Source organism: Haemaphysalis longicornis, unplaced genomic scaffold (genome assembly GCF_048455015.1).
Source record: "Haemaphysalis longicornis isolate Haplotype H1 unplaced genomic scaffold, Haemaphysalis longicornis Haplotype H1 scaffold_62, whole genome shotgun sequence".
Classification (NCBI taxonomy): domain Eukaryota; kingdom Metazoa; phylum Arthropoda; class Arachnida; order Ixodida; family Ixodidae; genus Haemaphysalis; species Haemaphysalis longicornis.
Genome location: NW_027526410.1, coordinates 1,132,965 through 1,155,219, shown reverse-complemented (window position 1 = coordinate 1,155,219; position 22,255 = coordinate 1,132,965). Strand labels below are relative to the sequence as shown.

The 22,255-nt window shown below is 48.9% G+C and overlaps 1 protein-coding gene across 1 annotated transcript; it reads left to right on the top strand.

The window, feature by feature from the left end:
• The first annotated feature begins 9,488 nt into the window (after positions 1–9,488).
• On the top strand, positions 9,489–18,625 carry LOC144144106 (endothelin-converting enzyme 1-like). Its single transcript, XM_077675499.1, has 4 exons — positions 9,489–9,622; positions 13,289–13,431; positions 14,220–14,508; positions 16,545–18,625. The coding sequence occupies exons 3-4, from the start codon at positions 14,380–14,382 to the stop codon at positions 18,582–18,584; spliced, it is 2,169 nt and encodes a 722-aa protein (XP_077531625.1). The 5' UTR covers positions 9,489–9,622; positions 13,289–13,431; positions 14,220–14,379; the 3' UTR covers positions 18,585–18,625.
• The last annotated feature ends 3,630 nt before the right edge of the window (positions 18,626–22,255 follow it).

Here is a 22,255-nt window from a genome sequence, read left to right as displayed (position 1 = left end):
GTTGTCACACCGCCGCAACCACAGCTGCCAAGTGGCAATCCCTCCGATGCGTCGTCCTTTTGTAGCCGAAAGGCACGGTGGGAACTGGTGGCGCTGGCGGTTGTCACGTGTCCAGGCTTGAAGATCGCCGGCTACGTCAGACGTTGTTCGCCACCCGTGTCGAAACGGTGATAGCTGTGTTGCTGTCGAGGTGCGTGGAAAACAGGAACGTGCAGGGCCTGCGTACGGTAGGATGTCTGGATTAGGTGTTGTCACACCGCCGCAACCACAGCTGCCAAGTGGCAATCCCTCCGATGCGTCGTCCTTTTGTAGCCGAAAGGCACAGTGGGGACTGGTGGCGCTGGCGGTTGTCACGTGTCCAGGCTTGAAGATCGCCGGCTACGTCAGACGTTGTTCGCCACACGTGTCGAAACGGTGATAGCTGTGTCGCTGTCGAGGTGCGTGGAAAACAGGAACGTGCAGGGCCTGCGTACGGTAGGATGTCTGGATTAGGTGTTGTCACACCGCCGCAACCACAGCTGCCAAGTCTTTTTTTTTGTAAAAGAACAGAAATATTGAGTAGGCCGTGCATTTTCACCTGGAACAGTTTCACAGACATCTCAATGAGCCTCGTTGTCAGTTTGCGCTTCCCGAATAGTTGCTAGTTCGAAAAGAATCATTTCGAAGAAAATCACCATTGGTAGATGTAAGCCGCAATGAGGCATTTAGTTCGAGGCACAGACTGGGACGAAATCATGAGCAGTGAGAATTTGGTGTTTGCAGTATTTGTACAAAACAAATGAGGCGCAGGATTATAGCCTTACATGCACAAAACATTTTGGTTTTTTTCGGGGTAGGAGAGGAGAAAAGAGGACGGAAAGGCCGAGAGGTTAGCCAGGTGTAGAGCCCGGTTTGCTACTCGGCACTGGGGCAAGGATGTTCAGGGGATGACGAAGAGGGCAGGCGAAAATGAGAGGGCAGGAGCGGGCACGCGCTCGCACTCTGGTCTCTTTTTGGGCAATATAGTCGACCGTCTAAGCTTGTGTCGTTCAGCAAACATAGACGGGGTTTTGTCGCCTTGTCAATAGGAGGGATCGATGTCCTGAGATCGTCTCGACTGTGAACACGGTTTATTGTCACGGCTGAGGTCGGTGGAGAGCACACGTCCGTTCTATAAATATGGGAGGCAACGCAAAGAACAGGCTCTGTTGTCTCTTCAGCCCTACAGGCGTCGCAATGGGCGCTACTAGCCATCCCGATGAGGAAGCAGTAGGCCTTCGTGAAGGCTACTTTAAACCACAGTATACAAAGTAGACTGTTCGAGACAGCCCACACTGAAGACGGCGCTGGAGTAGAGGGTTCTGCGTGTAAAGGCGCGGAATCACAGATTCCAGTGTATACCGTTTCTAATGTCAGTACTACGTCCTAAATGACGAAACATCTGCGAGGTACCGGTCTTTCACATTGTAAGCAAGATGGTGCTTTCACTGCCATGTGCCGTCCGGGCAGCTGCATCATCCGAAATGTTGCCGCTGATTCTACAGTGACTTTGTACCTGTTGGAATAAGATATCACGGCCCTTTACGATGGTCCAATGAAATACTTGAATTTCTGTAACCAGTTTGTGGAAAGGACAGTAGCGCAGCGCTGGTCGTGTGCTTTTCGGGGCACCTTCAAAATAAAGAAAACGGCCCATTTCGAAAAGCAGCTTTGTTAATGTATAGAATGGTTGCCAGGTCAGTAGCCGCCCAGCTCCTGGCACGGGAAACACGCAAGAAACTGAATTGTGGTTAATTCTGGTGGTATGACTGCGACACCTGCCAAAGTCGACGACGTTACAGAACCATCTGTAACCATATGAATCTGGTTATTGTGCTGCTCATGCAGTAACATCATAGAAAGCTGTTTAAGGGACAGTGGCGGCAATTCGGCCTTCTTCCCAGTGCCCGGAACACGGAGGCGAATTTCGGGGGCCGTCAAGGCGTGTACCTTGATGGTAATTCGGCCCTGTGCGCTGCGACGATCGCTGCAAATGATCTGCGTAGTCGACTTTGAGGGAGCTGCGCAAGTTGGTGACACGGCATTCTTGAGAGGAGCCTGATGGGCAGGTGTACCGTCTCAGTGGCCACATAGTTTCTATTGGATGGTCTTGGGCAGTAGTTTCTATTGGATGGTCTCGGGCAGTGTAAGTCGTTCCAGCTGTTGCCGGACATCGCGGTAAACCAAGACATGTGCGTACGGCCTGCGCGTGTATGCTCAGGACTTCTGGAAGGTTTCTGGAGCATGTACTGGATATCGTTGGCAAGCTGTAACGCAAACACCCCAATAAAAGTGCCTGGTAAAGCTGCCGCCTTCCTCTGACCGATGTGCCCCACGTCTGTTCGGTATGAAATCAGAAAATGTGGGCCGTGGCGGTGAGTTTCTTTTTAAAAAAGTCACATGTGTGCTCCATGACATTTCCCTGTCGATGAGAATTACAAGGAATTTGGGATGTCTGGGGTAAGGTATCTAGTTCCAATTGATCATTATGAGATATCGAAACATGGGTGGCTGGGTAAATTCAACCACCGCTGCCAGGTCGCTAGATATTCTCAGTCCTTACTTTCATAGGTGTTACGTCGTCACATAGGCCACTTTTTGAAGCTGAGCCGTGCGTAGCTGCTTGTAGCTACGTAGCTACGCTCGTAGCTGAGGCTCTTGCTGAGGTAAATCGTAGCTGAGGTCGATTGACATCTGGACGAACAGAGTAGAACCGTGGGCCTGAAAATAATATGCAGAAAACTAAAGTAATGATCAATAACCTCGGGACAGCACAGCGGTTTGAGATAGGTGGCGAGGCAGTGGAAGTGGTGAGCGAATATATCTACTTAGGCCAAGTTGTGACCCCAGATCCCAACCATGAGGCAGAGTTAATTAGAAGGATAAAAATGGGGTGGGGTGCATATGGCAGACATTTTTAGATAATGAATAGCAGCCTACTATTGTCGCTGAAGAAGAAAGTGTATGACAGCTGCATATTACCGGTACTCACCTACGGGGCAGAAACCTGGAGGCTCCCTAAGAGGATTCAACTTAAATTGAGAACGACTCAGCGCGCAATGGAGCGGAAAATGATAGGTGTAACATTAAGGGACAAGAATAGGGCGGAGTGGGTCAGGGAACAAACACGTGTTAAGGACATATTAGTAGAGATTAAGAAAAAGAAATGGACGTGGGCAGGGCATGTAATGCGAAGGCAAGATAACCGCTGGTCATTAAGGGCAACAGAGTGGATCCCTAGCAGGGGGCGGCAGAAAGTTAGATGGGCAGATGAGATCAAGAAGTTTGCGGGGATAAATTGGTCACAGTTGGCACAGGACCGAGGTAATTGGAGAATAATGGGATAGGCCTTTCCCCTGCAGTGGGCGTAGATAGGCTGCTGCTGCTGCTGCTGATGATGATATCGCACTAAGTGACATATCGCAATATGCGCCGACAGACTTTCAATTACTGCGATTTCCTGCTGCTGCTGCTGCGGTATTCGGTCTGGGCACACACCTAGTTGCACCAAATACAGATTTAGTGGAATTGGTACGCTGCTGCAATGAACTATAAGAGGCCGGCGCAACGGAGCGCCTAGCTGCGTTTAAATCATCTGACGTAAAATGGGACTGAGTGGTATGTCTCATGAAGAACAAGTTAATTACTCAAATCAAGCGCTTGCTAGCAAAATAACAGGCCATTCCACTCTCGTGAAGTGGATGTCTGTCGGAGCTGGACACAATACACATCACACAGAGGGTTAGATATTGCACAGGTATTTTTATGTCTCATCTTTCGGTCATTGTAGTGACTATGACTGTCTGGTTACGTGGAAGGACCGCAGTTTTGTCGTAGCAAACACACATAAGGCAATTCGTTTCCCTGATAGGAGACGAGGAATTTGTGAAGTTACAACTTTACTGTAATCTAATTATGACAAGGGAATAAAACTTCGCGTAGTTATAGTCATATATTTCTTTTGGGTAAAGTCTTGTCAAAACAACAATTAGAGCCGTTTTCTGCTGAAAATTCGCGATAAAGTTGGCATTGCCACAAGGCGTCTTTGTCACCCCAGATTTGTTTATGGACAGGTAAATCTACGGAACACCATAGAGAGTCAGCTCCGCCGTAAGCAAAAAGGAAAACGCTACTATGACGCAGAATTTACAGCGGGGACCTTCCAGTCCCGGTAGTGAAGGTGGCCGCAATGCGGACTGGGTCACAATTGGTACTGTGAAATAACGTCCAGGGAGGGAAGGGAGGAGGTCGTCGTCTGTAGAAAGCAAATATATTTACACTATTTACACAGAACCGTCAATAAAGCGTCCATCTTGTAGCCGCACCTGGTCGTCTTCGTCTTCTTTTCTATGCGTTTGTTGACCTCGGTGCCAGCTTCCTCTTCGTCTTCTACAAAAGTTTCAACATCTTCCCGCCCCAAACAGTTCATATGACCGTTCAGTGCCTGTAGTCAGTTTGCCGTTAGTGTCCAGTCCGTGTCCGATCTTCGCATTTTTTTCTTATTTTCGGCCTTCTCTTTCTCCTCGACTTAACCTTTCTCCTTACTTTCGCCCTATATTTCTTCATGATCATTTGGCCTGGCAAGGACCCACAGGCATATTTTTCTGCGTAGTTCTGTGTGCACGTAGTTTTCGGAGATGGTTTCATCGAGGTCCGGTGTTTGCACCTAACGCCCAGGTTCTAAACATCTATATTCACGTTGTGTGCAGCGAAAACTGCCAGGGAACCAGCTCTTGCGTTTCTTCTTGATCTCTGAACCAGTTCAGTGGCCTTGCTAATCGTCGATTTCATCATGATCGGTGCAGAATTCTTCTTTGATCCCTTTCCTGGCGATGTGCCGTGTTTTACAGAAGGTTTTCGGCCAATGGGAAGTTTTGCAGGCCCTGTTGAATGACCCGTGCTTTTATGGGCAACTATATTAACCAGACCGTTTTTTGAGGCCGTTCCTTCATAAAGGTGAAGCTGATGCACTTTTCCCGCGGAAGGTCATCGAACCTCATAACGACAGCAGAATCTCCGTATGGCGAATATATCAAGCGGGAGACCATGGATTTGGAAACTGGAGAGCTTCAAGGGCAAGATACGACACATAAAGGTAAAGCTGATGCACTTTTCCCGCCTCTGTCGTAGCTGAAAGCACATCTTGGGGCATGAGAGTGGTTTCCTTTGGTATCTCAGAAAATTTGCTGCGTGAATTGGTGAGTAGGCTGTGTTTACGTCTTGTGCCATACGTACCTCCGGTGCAGCCACACATCTCGGTCACACGATCAGGCTTGGCTGGTAGTAGCGAATCTCGGTTGTCGTTCGTAGAACTCAGCTCAACTATTTCGCTTAGCCCATCTTCATGTAGCGCTACATATATCTCGTCATGAAGGCCCTTCCGCATAATATCTGTGCGATGCCTTGAGGCCGCAGGGGTGCTCTCAAAGACCTCAAGGGCGGAGTCTTCGCTGGTAACACCTTGCGAAGTCGGTGCGTCTTCCGAGATGTTATCTTCTGGCGCTGATGTGGTTGTCATTGATTTCGGGAACATAAAATGGCCTGCATTCCGTTCCTGCTCTGGTGCTTCCGGCATCATGGCGTCTGCAATTCCAAGCGAGATGTGTGCAGTGGTCTCACCAAGAGCCTTCTCATTTGAGTGGCCGCTCATAGAGGTGTTTGGCATTGTTCGAACTGGCGAGATATCCATTAGTGACAATTCTTGGGGCCGATGGCCTATTACCGTAGTACCCAGCGATGGCGTTGTAGTAGCTGGTGCGCTGTAAGTTCCGGTCTCTTCGTTAGGTTCATTACTGTCTGTGGTACTAATCGATCCACCTTCGGGTCGGTCTTGCTGTTCTATCACAACTTTCTTGGGTGGTGCGTTCTCCTTTCGCTCCTGAAGTCCTATTTCTAGTAAGGCGATAATTCTGCGCGCTTTTTTCAATGGCTCCAGAGCGTCTTCGTTTTGGCCGTCGAGTTTGGCTCCGCGAGCCAGAGCTTCCAGCATCTCATTGATTCTATGTAGTCGGTCGGCGCTATGCTGAAGCCTGGCTAACGAAAGTGCGGCCTCGACGTCTTTGGTTTTTCCTAGAGTGGGCGTTATTTCGGCGATCAGCGTCTGATTGAATCCGACAAGGCTTTTCTGAACAAGTTTCAACCGATTCATCTGTTTCGACGCCTCCTCCTCACTTCGGGGTGAGCAATGCGGTTGAAGAGTAGATTTCCACTCCTTGGCTCACCTCGTCGTGTCCCTTGACGTCCCGGGGTTTCGGCACCATGTGAAATAACGTCCAGGGAGGAAAGGGAGGAGGTCGTCGTCTGTAGAAAGCAAATATATTTACACTATTTACACAGAACCGTCAATAAAGCGTCCATCTTGTAGCCGCGCCTGGTCGTCTTCGTCTTCTTTTCTATGCGTTTGTTGACCTCGGTGCCAGCTTCCTCTTCGTCTTCTACAAAAGTTTCAACATACCGCTTGGGCGGAACACTCATACAAGTGCATCCTGAAGGTGTTGAAACCATATATACGCACCAGTACTAAGATCTACCAGTACTGCAAGGCGGGTGACTATTGCAGCGCCACCACTGAGTACCTCAAATTCGCTCCTCGTGGTTCATAAATTAGTGTGCAGCGGGCTCTCGTTATACGGAACCTCGAGGGACCGGGTAAACAGGTTTCGTTTATCAGGAGTATCGTTTCTTAGAGAATAAATTCCGCATAGTGCCATGCGATATCTGCGTAATCGGGAAAACGGCACACTAAGGGATAAAAATTATTGCACAAAGGTAGCAGTGGGTGGTTAATTTTTTAGGGTACTATTGGACTTAACACAAGAGTGTCAATAGTCCACGCACTCCAGAATCAGTGGCAATTGTGATAATATGGACAAGCGAAAAAATACCTTATATCTGCTTATATTAATTTTCGCAGCCGTTTTTCTTTTTCTTTTCTTTTAAAGCAAGGCTTTATTAGTGTAACTGATGGCGGTGTCGTAATAAGAGCGAACTTAAGGAAAGCCAACTTTACACGGTAGGAGTGCACGTGATGATGATAGTGATGATAACGTTGATGAAAGCGGAAAGAAGCGCTTCCCGTGGTCGGAATCAAATCTGGGTCCCTGCGTTATGAAGCCGACGTCTGCTCCGATTGCGGCATCACCGCACTCGGGTCACAGCCTTTTGCTTCCATTCAGCGCGGGGGCGTTGGCTTTGGGCTTTAGCTGGCTTATGCCTCTGGAGTTAACAGGCTGTAGTCTGTCTTTACTGCTGAGCCGAGTGCGTTTTTTACGCACCGGTTGCCCAGATCAAACTGCCCGCAAAGTAACTTACTAGAAAGCCTTATTTCCCCGTTAGGTGTCGAAATCAATAGGGTGACTCCCCTCCTTATTAGGACAACTCCCGCCTTTTATAAACTCCGGCAACATCTTACGCAAAAATGCCCAAAACTTAAACCCGCGTATACTCGATGGCCTCCTCAAAGGCCATTTGGCCTTCATGCAGCCAGGAGTTGTAATTTATACAGAAGCCTCTCAGAGCGATGAAAAGTCAGAAATAGGTATATTTTACTCCTCCCTCCATTGGTCATTTTAAGTCCGTCTGGTAGACTTTGTCCCTATATTCAATGCTGAATTCTTGCCAATCGCCTTGGCTCTATGTGAATTGGATGGCTAAATAGTGTCCCCAGTTACAATTTAACATTCCCTTTCAGCCTGCTCAGCTCTTACTGCCCTTAAGGATACCCCTTTCCAGCTCACGTTTAAATCGCTCCTGCCGTCCCATACGATTGAAATGCACCTTCTACCTGGGCATGCGGGCATCTCTTCAAATGAAGCCGCTATTTTTATAGCAAGAATAGCGCCTTCTGGGCCCGTCGCAGATGTCGTTCCTTGAAGGGCTTCTATCACGGCTGCTAGATATCACAGGATTCCAAAGCTACAAGGATAGCAGAAATCAGTTTTTCTGTTCTTGATATATTTCTGCCACCCGTTCTCAGGGAAGTCCGAATGGTGCCTTTCGCGCAACATACAGGTCATACTAACGGCTTTTACTGTCGACTTGCCCAACAGGTACCTTCACACTTCTCGTCTGGCTCCAAAACCTCAGTGTAGTTACTGCAACGAAGGAGAGCCCGTCGACCACTACCTGTTGGCGTTTTACCAGACTCAAGTACCGGTTCCGGGAAGAGCCGCTTAGCAGCTATGGGTGTGCCATGTCAGTGCCGGAATTACTTTTATTTGGGACTTATGAGACGGGGTTTATCTGCCGTGATGTTTGCTTTGCCCTCCTGAGCTTTATTGAAAATGCTAATTGATCATTATTCTAATTTGAATATTCACACACAGTTTGGATATTTCAATCCCTTTTTCCCAATTTATAACTGCAAAATGCCTTTCAACATTGTGACATTATCTTTATACAGTGCACCATAATTAGATGAAACATTTTTTTCTTCTCCAACCATTGAGGTTTCGCCGGTTCCCTGATTGGCTATGTCTCATAGCCTGAGGAACAACAACAGAGGGTGTAGCAAGAAATATGCGGGTCCAAGTAATTCCCGCCAAGAGACAAATAAACGAAAGCGGAGAGAGACGTATAAGGGCCGCCTATGCTGCTCAGTACCGTCCCTGTAAGAGGTATGGCAAATCCTAGAAGCCGGATCCATCGCCATTGTCATCGTTCAGCCGCTATCACTGAAGCGCAGGATGACTACCGACATAACAAGCTCGCTCTGGGTGGTACTGCGTGACAGATCATAAAAGAAAGGATAAAAGAAGTATTAATTTTCCATCTTGTCATCAATCTTCAGGCGGCACTAATCCTGGCTCGAGTTGTCAAAACATGACAGTCAACGCATTCATGTTTAAAACGGGAGGAGAGGTTAGTACAAGAACATGGCAGATCCTCCAAGCAACTTTTCGCGGCCAATACCCCTCCAGCTTCTAGCAGAACATGGCGCGCATCAAAAAGAACAAGGGCGTGCCAGGCACGAGGCAGCTCGTGAAGAAAGAGAAGAAGCGGAAGAAGAAGCGTCTCTCTCTCGTTCGGCTTGCTTCAACCGAGAGGTGCCTTCCGCCTCTGTTTTTACCGACTTGGCCTTCTAGCATCGGCGGCCCAGTTTGCTTTGCTCTACCGCGACACAACACGGGCCTTAGGCCCCTGCGTAGCGTAATCTCCAACCAGCAGCGGACACGGACGCCGAAGCTGTCACTCCGCACTGCGCCTACAGCCGGTGTTGAGGGGTACCAGTTCTCTCCTGTTTCTGCTGCCTTCGTCCACGATGCCACGGGAGAGCGAGGAACACCCTACGACGCCCAAGGGCAGACGGCAGTCAAGCGGCAGGCGGCTTTCCATTCGGGTGCCCGGTGAAGCTGCCCAGGCGTCACCTGCCGCACAATCGAGCCTCGACGTGGCCTCTGCCCACCCCGACCTGCCAAAAGAGGACCCATCGGTGCCCACCGCGCGTCACCGCAGCAGCAGCCGGGTTCGGCGCCGCCTCAAGGCGGGTCCTGACACAAGGAGCTCGGCTGCGGCGTCATCGACGGTGGACACGGCGGAACATACGACCGGGCAACAGGAGCCCCGCACGCGGACCAGTAACCGGCGGCGTCATCAATCGGGGAAGGTGAGAATCTTTCTGCGTGCAGAACTTGTTGGCTGCAGTCGGATTTTTCTTTGCGCCAGGTTAGAGGTGGGCAAAACGGCTCACTTCAGTGAGCAGCTCAGAATTTTCAGTGAACCGGTTTATTTTAATGGCTGAGCGGTTCATTGACCTGTGCTAAGCATAATCTAAACTATTGCTTAATTCAGCGGCGGGATCTTTTCCTTGTTATGGGAACCTTTCTTTTGTTACAATATCCGGTGTATTTGTAGAGAAAAGAATTGGCTTCAACATCATTACAAAGGTTTTTATGTGTCTGGGGTATCTGAAGATCTCGCTCGAATGATATATAAAGAAAGAAATGTAAATGTTTTGTGAATTTTATTAGCTCACAAACACGCTTTCTGCTAGTGAGTTGTGACGCCAGAAAAAAATAATTCTCTGAAGCACGATATAAGAATCTAATTTGAATACATAAAATGTAAATTGCGGTTTATGAACAACACCTTGCTCAGTTTATTCCAAGTAAGACGGCTCCGTGTTTTGCAACTGATAATAGATGATGCCAAAGTTGCAGGCAAAACCCGGCTGCGACCGCCGCTACGCCTCTACTAACTCTACCGGAACGTGCTGACACCATAGATCCACCTTGTTCAGCACGGTTTTCTGATCACGGGAGGAGCCGTTGAGCGGCCGTTGTTTGGGGGAGCCGCTTTGCCAAATAACCGCCGTGAGCCGGAAGCAGAGTACCGCTGCTGAATTGAGCGGCTCAGAAGATCTGGCTCGTTGCACAAATGTAACTGTGGTTAATCACAGGAGTTCATTTTCTTATTTTCAAAAGGCAAAAGCAGTTCGTTCACCGTTGCCACTGCGGCCTCCCGATCTATCATTCACCACCGCCGCTGCGGTCTCTCAACCGTCGTTCTCAAAGAGCGGCTTAGAAAATCCGGGTCTTCGGCACTTCGGCTCAGGAACTGAGCAGAAGAGCCGAAGAACGGCTCAAAAGATCCGGCTCTCCTGACTCGGACTGTCTGCTCCCACGACAGGAGGCGATGGAAAAATTGCCCCGCCTGGCCCGGAAGCGCAGTTGCTTTCTCGCGCTGTAATTGAGAGAAAGAGAGAAAACATCTTTATTCGCAATAAAGAACCGGCTCGTCTGACCCGACTCTTCGGCTCTTGGAGCAGTTGGCTTTCTTCCTCCATGGTTGCCACCATAGCTGTGCTGTTTCTCTCCCCGTTCGACACGCATCACCGAGCGGGCGAGAAGGGCCCCCTCTCTTAGAAAGAACCGTCCCTCACAATTAGTGAGTGGCGGCTCACCCGCTCTTGAAAAACAGCAGCTCAAAAAAGATCCGGATCGCTCCTGAGCGACGCATCTTTACTCCGAACGTGTGGGTAGTGCTGAAAGAAGTCCGGTTTCCATTGGAGGCATTAAATGACATTTTTTGCGCCCAAGAGCGCTTTGCGGCAGTGATTTTTCCGGCGGAGAGGTTAAGCATAGCAACTGCGCATCCCAACATAAGCTTCCCAATTGAAAAAAAGCTGGAAGCACAGCTCTTTCAGCTCTGCTGGGCGCGCTTCAGTGTACCTTGAGACGATACAAACTCTCTCTCTCACGAAGTACAATGCACCATCAACTAAAGATAAAGATTTCTTCAATTTCTCAACCTGCACTGTTCATAACTGCTCCAGAGCAACTCTCTATTTTCGTCCCGTAAATTTTACGTTCATAAAGAAGTCCTGGGCTGAACGTGAACTGCTTAGAGCGATTCAGCAAGCACAAATAGAGACACCGAGAAATCGTAGACGTGCAAAGTTTGGCGCAATTCATTTGCGGAAATAGCTGCACTAAGTGTAAACGAACACAAGACTGTGATTGCCAGGAATCGGAAAAAATCAAGTTGGCTTTTTCCAAAGCAATATTTAGCCTAAATGGCAGGGCTGCAGACAAATACACTGACTTTGAGGTTGAGTGACGTGCGTAAAAGTTTTCTGGACACAGTTATTTCTTTGTGCTTCTCTCTAGCATAAATTATGCTATCGCCATAGCTGCGATAAGACTTTTGTACAGCAGCGCGACGCCTTTGCAATTCTGAAGTCGTTGTGAGCCTCTGGTCTTGATCTAGACTGAACAGCGGAGAAGCCTGAAATGGCACTAAAGGCGGAGCCAAACGGTAAAAAAATATTTCTAGGGATCATACGGTCACATCTGTATAAGGACCGGGTGGCCGTTGTATGGTGCCACCATCACTTCACCGAACAGCGCCGCCCGTGACAAACCGCTCGTCAGTGGAATGGCTGTGGCGGTCAGCGCAGCGTTGTTGGGCATGGCTTTCTGTAGTTCTGCTGCGATGCGGCTTGCAAAGCGTACATGAACACACGGAATTTTTCAGATCGTTAAATCTTGAGAGTGGAGGTGACCTTTACGAGGCATGCCATGTGTGTGAATTTACGCCTATACTCAGTAACTACAAATAGCAGATGACGCTCAATGCGCCCAGCTGGAAGTCAAGATGGAAGTAAAAGTCCATTCCTCTGTGCAATTTTTTCATGCCTGCATGCAGCATCGAGGAATATAATGGAGCTAAATGCTCCTATAAAGCCGGTGTGTGCAGCCGATCCAGGCATACTGTGACGCTGACCTTTGGCAGTTGATGACGGAACGGCGTCTGGCACAAGCGAAAGACAAAGTTGGGGTGTGGCTTCTAAGATTTCTAAGATTGTGATGGACCACAATTTCGTAACTTCATTAACTACGGTATAAATGTATCTAATTCAACAGAAATGCGCTAACCACAGTCAGCAGGAATCGTTCGCGGAATAAATACCGGATGATAGTAGAACGTTATTGCTTGTCGTGGACAAGCATTACTTTACAGGAATTGCAATGGTTGTTGGATAGTTGATTAATGGTTTTTAAAGAACCAATTATTGCGTGGCTGAAGGACGAGAGACAGGACGGTGACAAGAGTGACAAGCGGCCATGTTAATGTAGCCCATTCCCCAACTTAGAAGCTTCAAATAGGTTTTCGTAGCAGCCATAGAGAAGAAATGAGTGCTAATAATAGTAGTTTTATTTGTACTCACAACGGGTGGAGCCAAGCGTAGATCGCGGCAAAAAGCCCTCATGTCTGTAGCCCACAGCCAACTTTACGTAGCCCGGCATGTTTACGTAGCCGTTATTGCATCTAAGAACCCAACACATCTTTCTAGACTTCGTTTCACCGCACATATCCGCTCACAACACCACCAAAACATTCAAAGCACGGAATCAAACACGCAAAAGAAAAACGGGAGGCGGAGTCGTCCAATGCACCGGCTCATTCCAGTAACGAGGCGGGCGCCGAGTAGTCACGCCACCCAGCCAGCTGCCCGGTTCCTATAAGAAAGGGACGCATTTATTTCCCGGTGATGTGATCCGGGAAGGCCGCCCCTGGAAACTACATTTATTGGAGGAATCAACTGCGGTGCTAGCACCCGATAGGCGTTACTGGAAATCTTTGGTTGATGCCTTCGTCAAACACTGAACAGACGACAGCAGAATGAGGAAATCAGTTCGGATCCGAAGAATGGATTCGGGCGACGATGTATAGGACTGGTTTGTATTCATTGTTCTGCAGTAGTGATCAATTGGTTAATGATAGTGATGATGATGACAAATATTATTATGCTTTCTTTCTCCTCTTGCAGAGAATACCGCCCACGTCGCTGTCCCCCCTAAAGAGCAGTGAACCGCTTCCCTCCCCAACGACCCTAGGCGGATCTGCAGCCAAGCCAACAAGTTCCACTGCGGCGGTCGACAGTGTCCCTGTACCATCCGAAGCTGAGTGCGGGTAAGGTTTTAAGTGACATTGACAGACAGCCGCTTTTGACTGCCCCATGTAGGTTTCCAGAACAATACAGGTTTCCTTTCTAAACTATGTAGCTTTCCCGAACGATGCATAACACTCTTGGTTATGCGTCCGCAACACCCGATGATCGCAAGTAGTGGTAATGGTGGCAATAAATAAAAATGCTTTGAGGACACAGCAGAAACCGACTAGAGCCCCATAAGCAATGCTTCTGGACATGTGAAAAAGAAGCACGATACGAAAATGTTTTTCTTTTTTTGTGAAGCGAAATCAGGATTACATGAGCATTCGCGCGGCAAGTTCTAATCACGGTCCGAGTATGTCATTCAAAGGTGCTTTGTAGGGATTTAGAAACATGCTGGTTGCACTACATGTTGACATCTTAGTGCGCGTCACCTCTTCCCACCTACTGTCTCGCCTGGCCCAACCAGGCGATGGATGCTCCTGTAAACCTGTACTTCTGAGCATAAGGACTGCTGCAGAGGCATGGAGAGCGAAATATACTCTAATTACAAGGCGTGTATTCCATGATACAAATACCGAAACTTGAACAAATTATACTTACACGTTTTCAGGCTAATTGAACCCTGTGTCGTTCTTTGCTAGCTTCTGTCTTCAGATTCGCACTCTGTGTTGCACAAGCACGTGACTTCGAGTTTCACGTGGTCAATCGTCATAATTCCACCGAGTTGTTCTGCTCCTGATGTAACAAAAATTAAGCGTGTTGACTGTATTCCCTGCATTTCCCATTTCCTCTTCCACCCTCACAGGAAAGAGAAAAACGCCTGTCCAGCGTCTGCTGAGACAGTTCCATCACACCAAGCGACCAGTACCGCAGCCCGTTTCAAAGCGAGCGACGCGCCAAAAAGAGCCCAGCCCAGCCTAGTTAAGGACACGGCGGCCCTGTACGAGCTGTTGGCACAGACCTGCATGGGAAAACCATCCGCGGCGCGCTACCCAGAATCGGAGAGCCAGTACGAGCCCACGGCCGGTGTCAGCAGGGGAGGCACACAGAGAAGCCGCGCCCGAACTTCGGAAGGAAACTCTGCGAAAGATTTAGTAAGCAGTTTGCTTTCTCTATTCGACATGTCGAAATGCAAAGGATGCTGCCATCGTGTTACAGTGCGGCTGACACTGAATTTCTAAATGCTCTCTCTCATTTAATGAACCTAAAAACACATTTACGAAGCTGCGATATACTTGCGTACAAGTTAAAAGTTAAGAACGGCAGTAGCTCACGTAGTGTATCACGCTGCCGAAGCGACGGACCCAGATGCCGTAGCGCGCGTGCTTTTTAAACTGAGACCGCGCTTTATTCGTGACGTCTAGTTTTGCTCACGTTGTTTGTTTGTCGTCACTGCAGTAGTTTATAAGCAGAGTAAGTCAAAGAAATCACGGAAACAACTTGTGTCACGATAAAAACATTCACGGTAACGCACTCTTTCCTCCGCGCGGAGGAACAGCCGGCTATGGAGATGAGGCGCTGAGGCGACTTCCATTGTGGTTCTCACCTTGTACCCGAGTATAGTATATTTTAAAAGAACACGCATGCACAAGCATCTGTACACGACATTTATCGCTTCAATACAAGAAAAGGAATATAAATGCACAATACGGGTGCAAAAAAGTGAGTCGTTGGCGCAGAGGGCCTGCACTCTTCGTAAGAATCTGTTTACGACCTATTAGGGCACTGCTTTATTGGTTGCCGTCTTTAGCGAGTGGGGACATCAAGTTGCCAATTTGGGCTTTACTGGGACAAAATTCTTCTTTCGACTTGTAAAGTTTTCACAGATGTCTCAATAATTGCTCAAAAAACGCGAATTGTAAAAAACGACTTCAAGCTTATAGTTGCAATCACTTTCAAAAACAATGCTTGCGAAGGAGGATTTACCTGATCTGCACAACATGGCCTAATTCTGCTTCACGTTTTATTGTTCAAAGCCATGCGTAGTGCGAGTTCGCGTTGGTGCTGCATAAAAAGTACTGCATTGTAAGGTGAAGGGCAGTGATGAGTGAACGTTCCTGCAGGGGGTAAGAAGCATTCGGTTCCGAGACAAATACTATTTCAGGATTCACGTACAGTGTATACAAGAAGCACCTGTCAGTATGTACATTCTCGATGGAAACATCGCGTCGGCATGATAGAACCCCTGTATTTACATTAATTTAATGAAAACTGGTTGTTATGGCTGATACCACAACTCATCCTTGCTTCACGTGGGATTTACGATATCCACAATCACGAAGACTCCAGAAGCGATTGCTTTGGGTGTTACTGGTCTATCGTCGTGGATTGCACTTTTTCCAACACCTGAATGCGCATGCCATGATCCAGGAAATACCTTGTCTCTGCCAGGTGACGTTTTGGCCGGCGCATTTGATTCCTAACGATTTTGTCATGCGGAGCAGTATGAGTTTTCAAAAGCACTTGTTTTTCCTCCAAGGTTACACCACTTTGAGGGCACCCCAAGCCCTTTGATGTACTTTTCCCTGAAAATTGGTACTTCTGTTTATGAGCACTGCTGAAGGGTCATTTTGTCTCGCCGACATTCATGTCCATTAAATGTTATGAAGTCCAGCCTGGCACCGTTTGTTTTTTTCTCGTGCTAGTCGCGGCGCTTCGCAAATGGGACTCCTTGGCGTTTCGTTTTCACTGTTTGTTAGTGATTCAGACGCCTGGATTCGCGTCAGCATTTCAGTGCGCTTCATCTGCTTTAGAGGTGTCGCAATGCCATGACATGATGTCCCCTTTTATTTGCATCGCTGGCTATCTGATGACAATTTAGAGTGGACTAACAGTTTGTTGTCCCGTGTTGCTACGTCTTCATGGTTTGCGACTCACAAGGGCCATTTCTTGTACATGTTCCCCAAACTATTCGGGATAAATTACGCACTTAATGAATGCGCGAAAGAAAAACCCTCACAAGTGGAGGTTGTAGGGAATTGCAATTAACCACGCAGATCAGATACAAGTTGTTGAGTGGCTGCGTTTACCATGAAAACATTTGTTGTTTCCACTGCCTTCAACGGTTTGATACCGAGAAAAACGGGGATAAAGCGGGAATGTGGAAACTCATGGCTGCTGTATTTTCCAGGTCACGGGCACTGCCACTAGCCCAAGAGGGCAAATAGCGGCGCTTTGCGCCGGCGTGGTGGCAATCCTCCTGCTAGCCACCCTGCTTGCCCTGCATCCTCTTCGACGGCTGCCACACAGTGAAGTGCTGTGCCACACGGAGGAGTGCCAGCTCCATGACCACCTCCTGCGGCAAGTCATCAGTACGAATGTCGACCCTTGCGAAGACTTCCACGCGTACGTCTGTTCCCGCTGGCTACCACCCAACGTGTACAAGGACCAGATGAAGTCGTTGATGGACCAGCTGCGGTTTGGCTGGTACCGAGCAATTAACATCAGCCTGTACGAAGGAACAAAAATTCTTCCGGCAGGGCGAAAGGCGCGCGCTATGTACGACCGTTGCATGGACAGTAGTGGCTCGCGGTACGGTTCCAACGTGTCTGAATTTCTCGAGATGCTTCCTAAGATCGGACTGCGCTGGCCGGGTGAACCTCTGCCCGGAGGTACTGCTCTTGGCTTGCTCATCTCTATGGACATCAACTGGATGGCGCCCCTTTGGTTCACTGCAAGAGTCACAACATTTCCGTATTCGGAAAGGGGAATTTTGCGGATAACCGCTGGTCCTCATATCGGTGCGCTATATCACCATCACCTCACCGTAAGGCAAGGGTACGCCTACGAGCGCTATTGGCGGGCGTTTCAAAAAATCCTATTCGGCAACACCGCGGCGGCTACGAGTACCGCTGAGATCGAGGATGTGGCTTCAATAGAGGGCGACATTCTCACCCGGCTACACAAAGCGCTCACACTGGAGCCGAAATCACCAGCTGTGTTTTCCCTAGGGGACATTGAGAATTATACTAATCCCTTGTCTTCGACCCAGTGGATCGAACAGCTCAGCAAAAACCCCCAGTATGGGCGACGCTTTGGCAGCAATGACTATGTTTTCGCTGGCGATGTCGGCTTTCTCAAAGCCGTGGGGACCATCTTCGTCACGTACAATGACACAGACATTCAGAGACACGTGGCATGGCTTTTCGTCCAGACGTACGGAATACTCGCGCACTACGACCTATTTCGTCTGCGGTACGGAGAATCACGTCTACTCCACGCGTACCTTCCAATCATCTGCGGCAGGTACCTCGAAGGAACCTACAAGCCGCTTCTTATACCCCTGCATTACGTGGCGCGGATTCCGGAGTTCGAACGTGACCAGGTCAGCAGAGTCTTGGAGAGCCTCAAGCATGCGTTCTCTGGCAAGATCAACGCTTCCAGCTGGATTGATATTGAGAGCAATCACCAGTTTCACAGAAAACTGTCGCGACTTGAAACCCGTCTTTGGCCTCATTCCTCCTTTCTTAGAAATGACGTGCTCGAGGCAACGTACGCCAATTTTCCAGACAACGAAACGTCTTTTGCAAGCTACTGGTTTAAGTCCCACTACTGGCTACGTTACATGAAGAGGACTCCCGAGTATGAATACATGGCGTTGCTGCCTGACAATAGCTCTCCGGCGTATCTACGCTACGACTACCTGGACAACAGCCTTCACATTGCAATAGGTGCAGTAGCGAGACCTTTGTTCTATGCAAACGGCACCGAGGCGATGCTGTACGGGGGATTCGGCTTTTCTTTGGCGCTGCAGTTGGTGAAGTTAATGGACAGCGAAGGGATAAAGTGGCATCCAGACACTGGCAATAGCGATTCTTTCTTCTCGCCAATGTCAGCGGAAGCCCTTAAAGTGAAGGATGCCTGCCTGAAGAAGGATAATATGTCAAGCGTGTTCCCAGAAGTACCGGCTCTCGAGATTACTTACAACGCTTATATTCTTTCGGATCAACGCCGAGCCCAGAAAGCCACAGCCATATCGAAAGACTTCCCGGAGTCCAAAGTATTCTTCCTCACACTGTGTTACATGACATGTGCTTTGCCCGGCATCATACATCCTTCCGTGGCCGATTGCAACAAAGCCTTACGTGGGTTCCGGCCCTTTGCCGAAGCTTTCGTGTGTGAAAAGGGTTCTAAAATGAACCCCCGCAATACGTGTGAATTGTTTTCGTAATTCGGTATCGTGAATTTGCTATCTTTCTTGGTAGTGTTGCGTTAGGGGATCTTAAGGCAACCTCGACCTAGGTTTTCTGCTTAAGGGACTTTTGGCTATTAATATGTGTTATTAATTAAGTTGCGCCTGCTTTCTTGTGTCCTGTGATGTTTTTATATTTGTATATACGCATTTGCACACACAGGGGTTGTTCTGAAATATTAGAAATCTGGAAGCTTTTGCAAAAACACCTGTGATTGTTTCGTTGTCACAAGGCATTTGCGGGTAACTGTGTTCCTCTTGGTTTCTGTAACGGCAAAGAAGCACAAGAGATTGTGCTAGAATACTTTTTATCTACGGATGTGATATTTCTGCTCACTACGAACGATGGTTGCAACGCAGTCATTCGTTTTTTGTCGCCGGGGGTTAGGTTGCTCGTTATGTTCTCTGTCATCCCTGGTCGCGGAGACGCTGACGCCACAAGCTGAAGGTCCACAGCTTAACAAAACACCTCTATTGCATTCATCTTGGGGCAGTGATAGGGGAGGCAGTGCGGGAGGGGTGGGAGGGGGAGATGATGGAGCGTATCCGGGATGCGTATTTCCAAACTCTTCAGTGCCCCACGTCATATGTCTCTTATGGCGATGCAGAACGTCATTTAAACGTGGTCATAGGCGGCAAGCTGAAGCTAAGGCGACGTAAAACATACCAAAGCACCGTAGCTAAGAAAAGCGCTCCTTATAATTCGGTTGAAACCAAATTTTGCAATAATGAATGACTGTGATGCAGAGAAGAGACGATGCTAAACAGCCCGGTAGGTAGGGGATGGCAAAGGGGATTGGGAAAGACGGCAGAAATCAGTTGTAGTACATGTAACTATGTAATTTTCAAGTAGTTGGTTTTCGAGCCCCCATTGGAGAAACACACACTTTCAGTGGCGTAGGCTTCTTATTTTTCCGGGGGGGGGGGAAACCTGCAGTGCGCCTCGAAGCGGCGAAAGGAGGGGGGGAGGAAGCGGTGGGGGGGTCCCTATGAGATGACATGTCGTCACCCCGCTATGTAGAGGCTACCACTAATCATCATCATCATCATCATCATCATCATAAGGGGCGCCTGCAGCAGTGAGGGCCTTTTACATTGTGTCGGCTAACTACGAGGTGTCCCAAATAAGACGTCCCGCAAATCTATGAACCGTGAACTTCAGCGGTTTGACGCATCCAGTAGAAATTTCTTTGAATACGCGTTTTACTGGTCACATTTATTCAAAAATATTGCATGACTGAACCATCAGCACAAAAAAACGAGTCGGTTTGTTTTTCTTTTAATGGGCAGTTCGGGGGTAAAAAGAAAGGGACACGAGAAAGGGACACGACAGGGGCGCTACGCGCTGCTATGTTCATTTCCGTTAAGAGCCCCCGAAACGGCTCTGACTTTGACTACTCATTTTAGTATCCGTGTGTGTGTTGTGCCAGAACGCCCGACACAAATTCGCTGCACCTGGCGACGTGCCGATGGCGGGGTTGATTCGCGCCTAGGTCAAACCGCCCGCGTCAGACGTGCGGCGACTTGGCGGGAAAGGCGCCGCCGAGTCTGCTCTCCCTTTCCCATTGCGACGGCTGGACCAAATCATGCCTGGCACGGACTTATCCCCGCAGACACGCAGCAAGTAGCGCCTAGAGACGCCGCCGCAGAGTCGCCTTCCCTTTCCCGGTCGTGGAGGCTCGGCTGACGCAATCGCTTCGCCTTCATTCGCCAGATTCATAATGCGGCCAGTGATAGCTCCGACTGGAGGCATTGGAACTGCACGCGGCTGCAACGGAACCCTAGGGGTATAAAACCAGCCCGGAAGCAGCGGTGGTGCGGCGGCATCTCATCGAAGGCCCTGAGTTGACAAGTGCTATCCCGCTTGTCTTAGCCATGTAACGCTCTTGCGACCTTTGTATATATCGTATATAAATGCTGCTTCAAATAACCGTCAGCTCGGCTACTTCGTCGCTATGTTCTGCGCCGCGTCGATAGCGGACTGGGCAGGGCAACGTCGCAAGAGTAGTGACTGAGCTTGGATGGCCCGGTCCCAACAGTGTATGTGTATGTGTTTTGGAGGCTTGGAGCGGGTATCGCTCGCAGTCGACGGCTGCAGTGCACACAGTTGCTGCCGGTGCTTGGCAGCCGTTACAGCACTGTCCAACTGCTCTGGCGTGCTTTGTGACCTAGAAAACAAAGTTTGCAGACAGGCTTTTCGGAGGCGTGATAGCTTGCACTGACGTCACTGTATTCCCGTGTTGGTGCGTTGGTTGCACAGTGAAAATCTGCAGCTCTTGGTTCGAGAAGCGCTGATGAAGCTGAGAGCTATCGATAAAAAAGTGCGGTGGCGTCGTTATGGGCAAGCAACATGTTTTACCAGACGTTCCAAGACGCGAGCTAAAGGTAAAAACCCAACGCCTAGCGTTGGCGTTTATCATATAAAACGGCCCTTTCACGAGGCCTTCCACAGTGCGAGCTTAAACTCGGCACAAGTTGCTAGCGAGGAGTGGTCGCCACGCCAGTAAACAGCAGATGAAGGTAGGGGAAGAACAACCACCGAAATTCACCGTCGTCGTCAGCTTCATCATTACATGGTGGCATAAACGAGAAGCAGCGCATCGGGTTGCCATTCCAAAGCAAAACGCTCCTCCAACAGCAAGATGCCTGCGCTGTTCGACAAAATATGCGAGGCGAAACAAGGTGTCACACGCGTTCGACTGGGCATTATGATGTCCGATTAACAACCCACAACCTGCACGGTGGGGCTATATGCTCCCTTGTAAATGGACAGCGCGAGGACATAGTCCTACCAAACCTGAGCAAAAAGTTTCAAAACGGGAGCCTAATAAAACCATGTGGTTGACACAAACCATGCAGTCAATTTGACGCGAATGACGTAAACTAACTGCGACTGTTAGCGGAACCAAGCAGCTACGCGTTCCCAGGCCGCGCATTTGTAAACAAAAATAACTGCTCTAATCAACAGGTGCAGTAGAAACAGAGCAACTGTGGCCGCGATTCCCACCGGGACCTAACCCCCTCGTTTTTCACTTTTCACCGCGACCCCTTAGCGAGCGACCGCCGAAAAACGCTAACAGCGCCAAACAAGGACAGGCAAAGGAGGGAGGTGCAGTTTTCGTTGCCTGATTTTACCATCCTTGAGAGTTAAGCAGCACATCGCCACCGCTAAATGTCTGAAACTCGTACACGTGCGTCCAGACTTGAGTTTGTGATAGAACTTGTTTACACTGCTGTACTCACGAGTGCATGTACTCACGAGTGCAAGCACTCGAAAATACAGTAGTCATGAGTATTGTACTCATGAGTTCTGTACTCACGAGGAGTGGACTTACTACCCCTGTACTCAATTGTCATCATACTCACTTTTTTAATCTGGGTGTGTACTCACTCATCATCGTACTCACTCGTGAGTTTGAGTACAAATGAATATAAATGAGTGTACTCACGAGTGAGTGCGCCGACCTATGCTCCCGACAAAATGTCGCTTTGCTGGCGTGCTGCTAAAGCCAAGCTATGGTGGCTAGAAGGGCCACCCTTCTAGCCACCATAGCCAAGCGCAGCGCTACATTGTCAACAATCCGCACACTGAGCACGTTTAACTCACCGTGAAGAAAAGCGACGCGGCTCTGCGTTTCCCCCTGCCCATC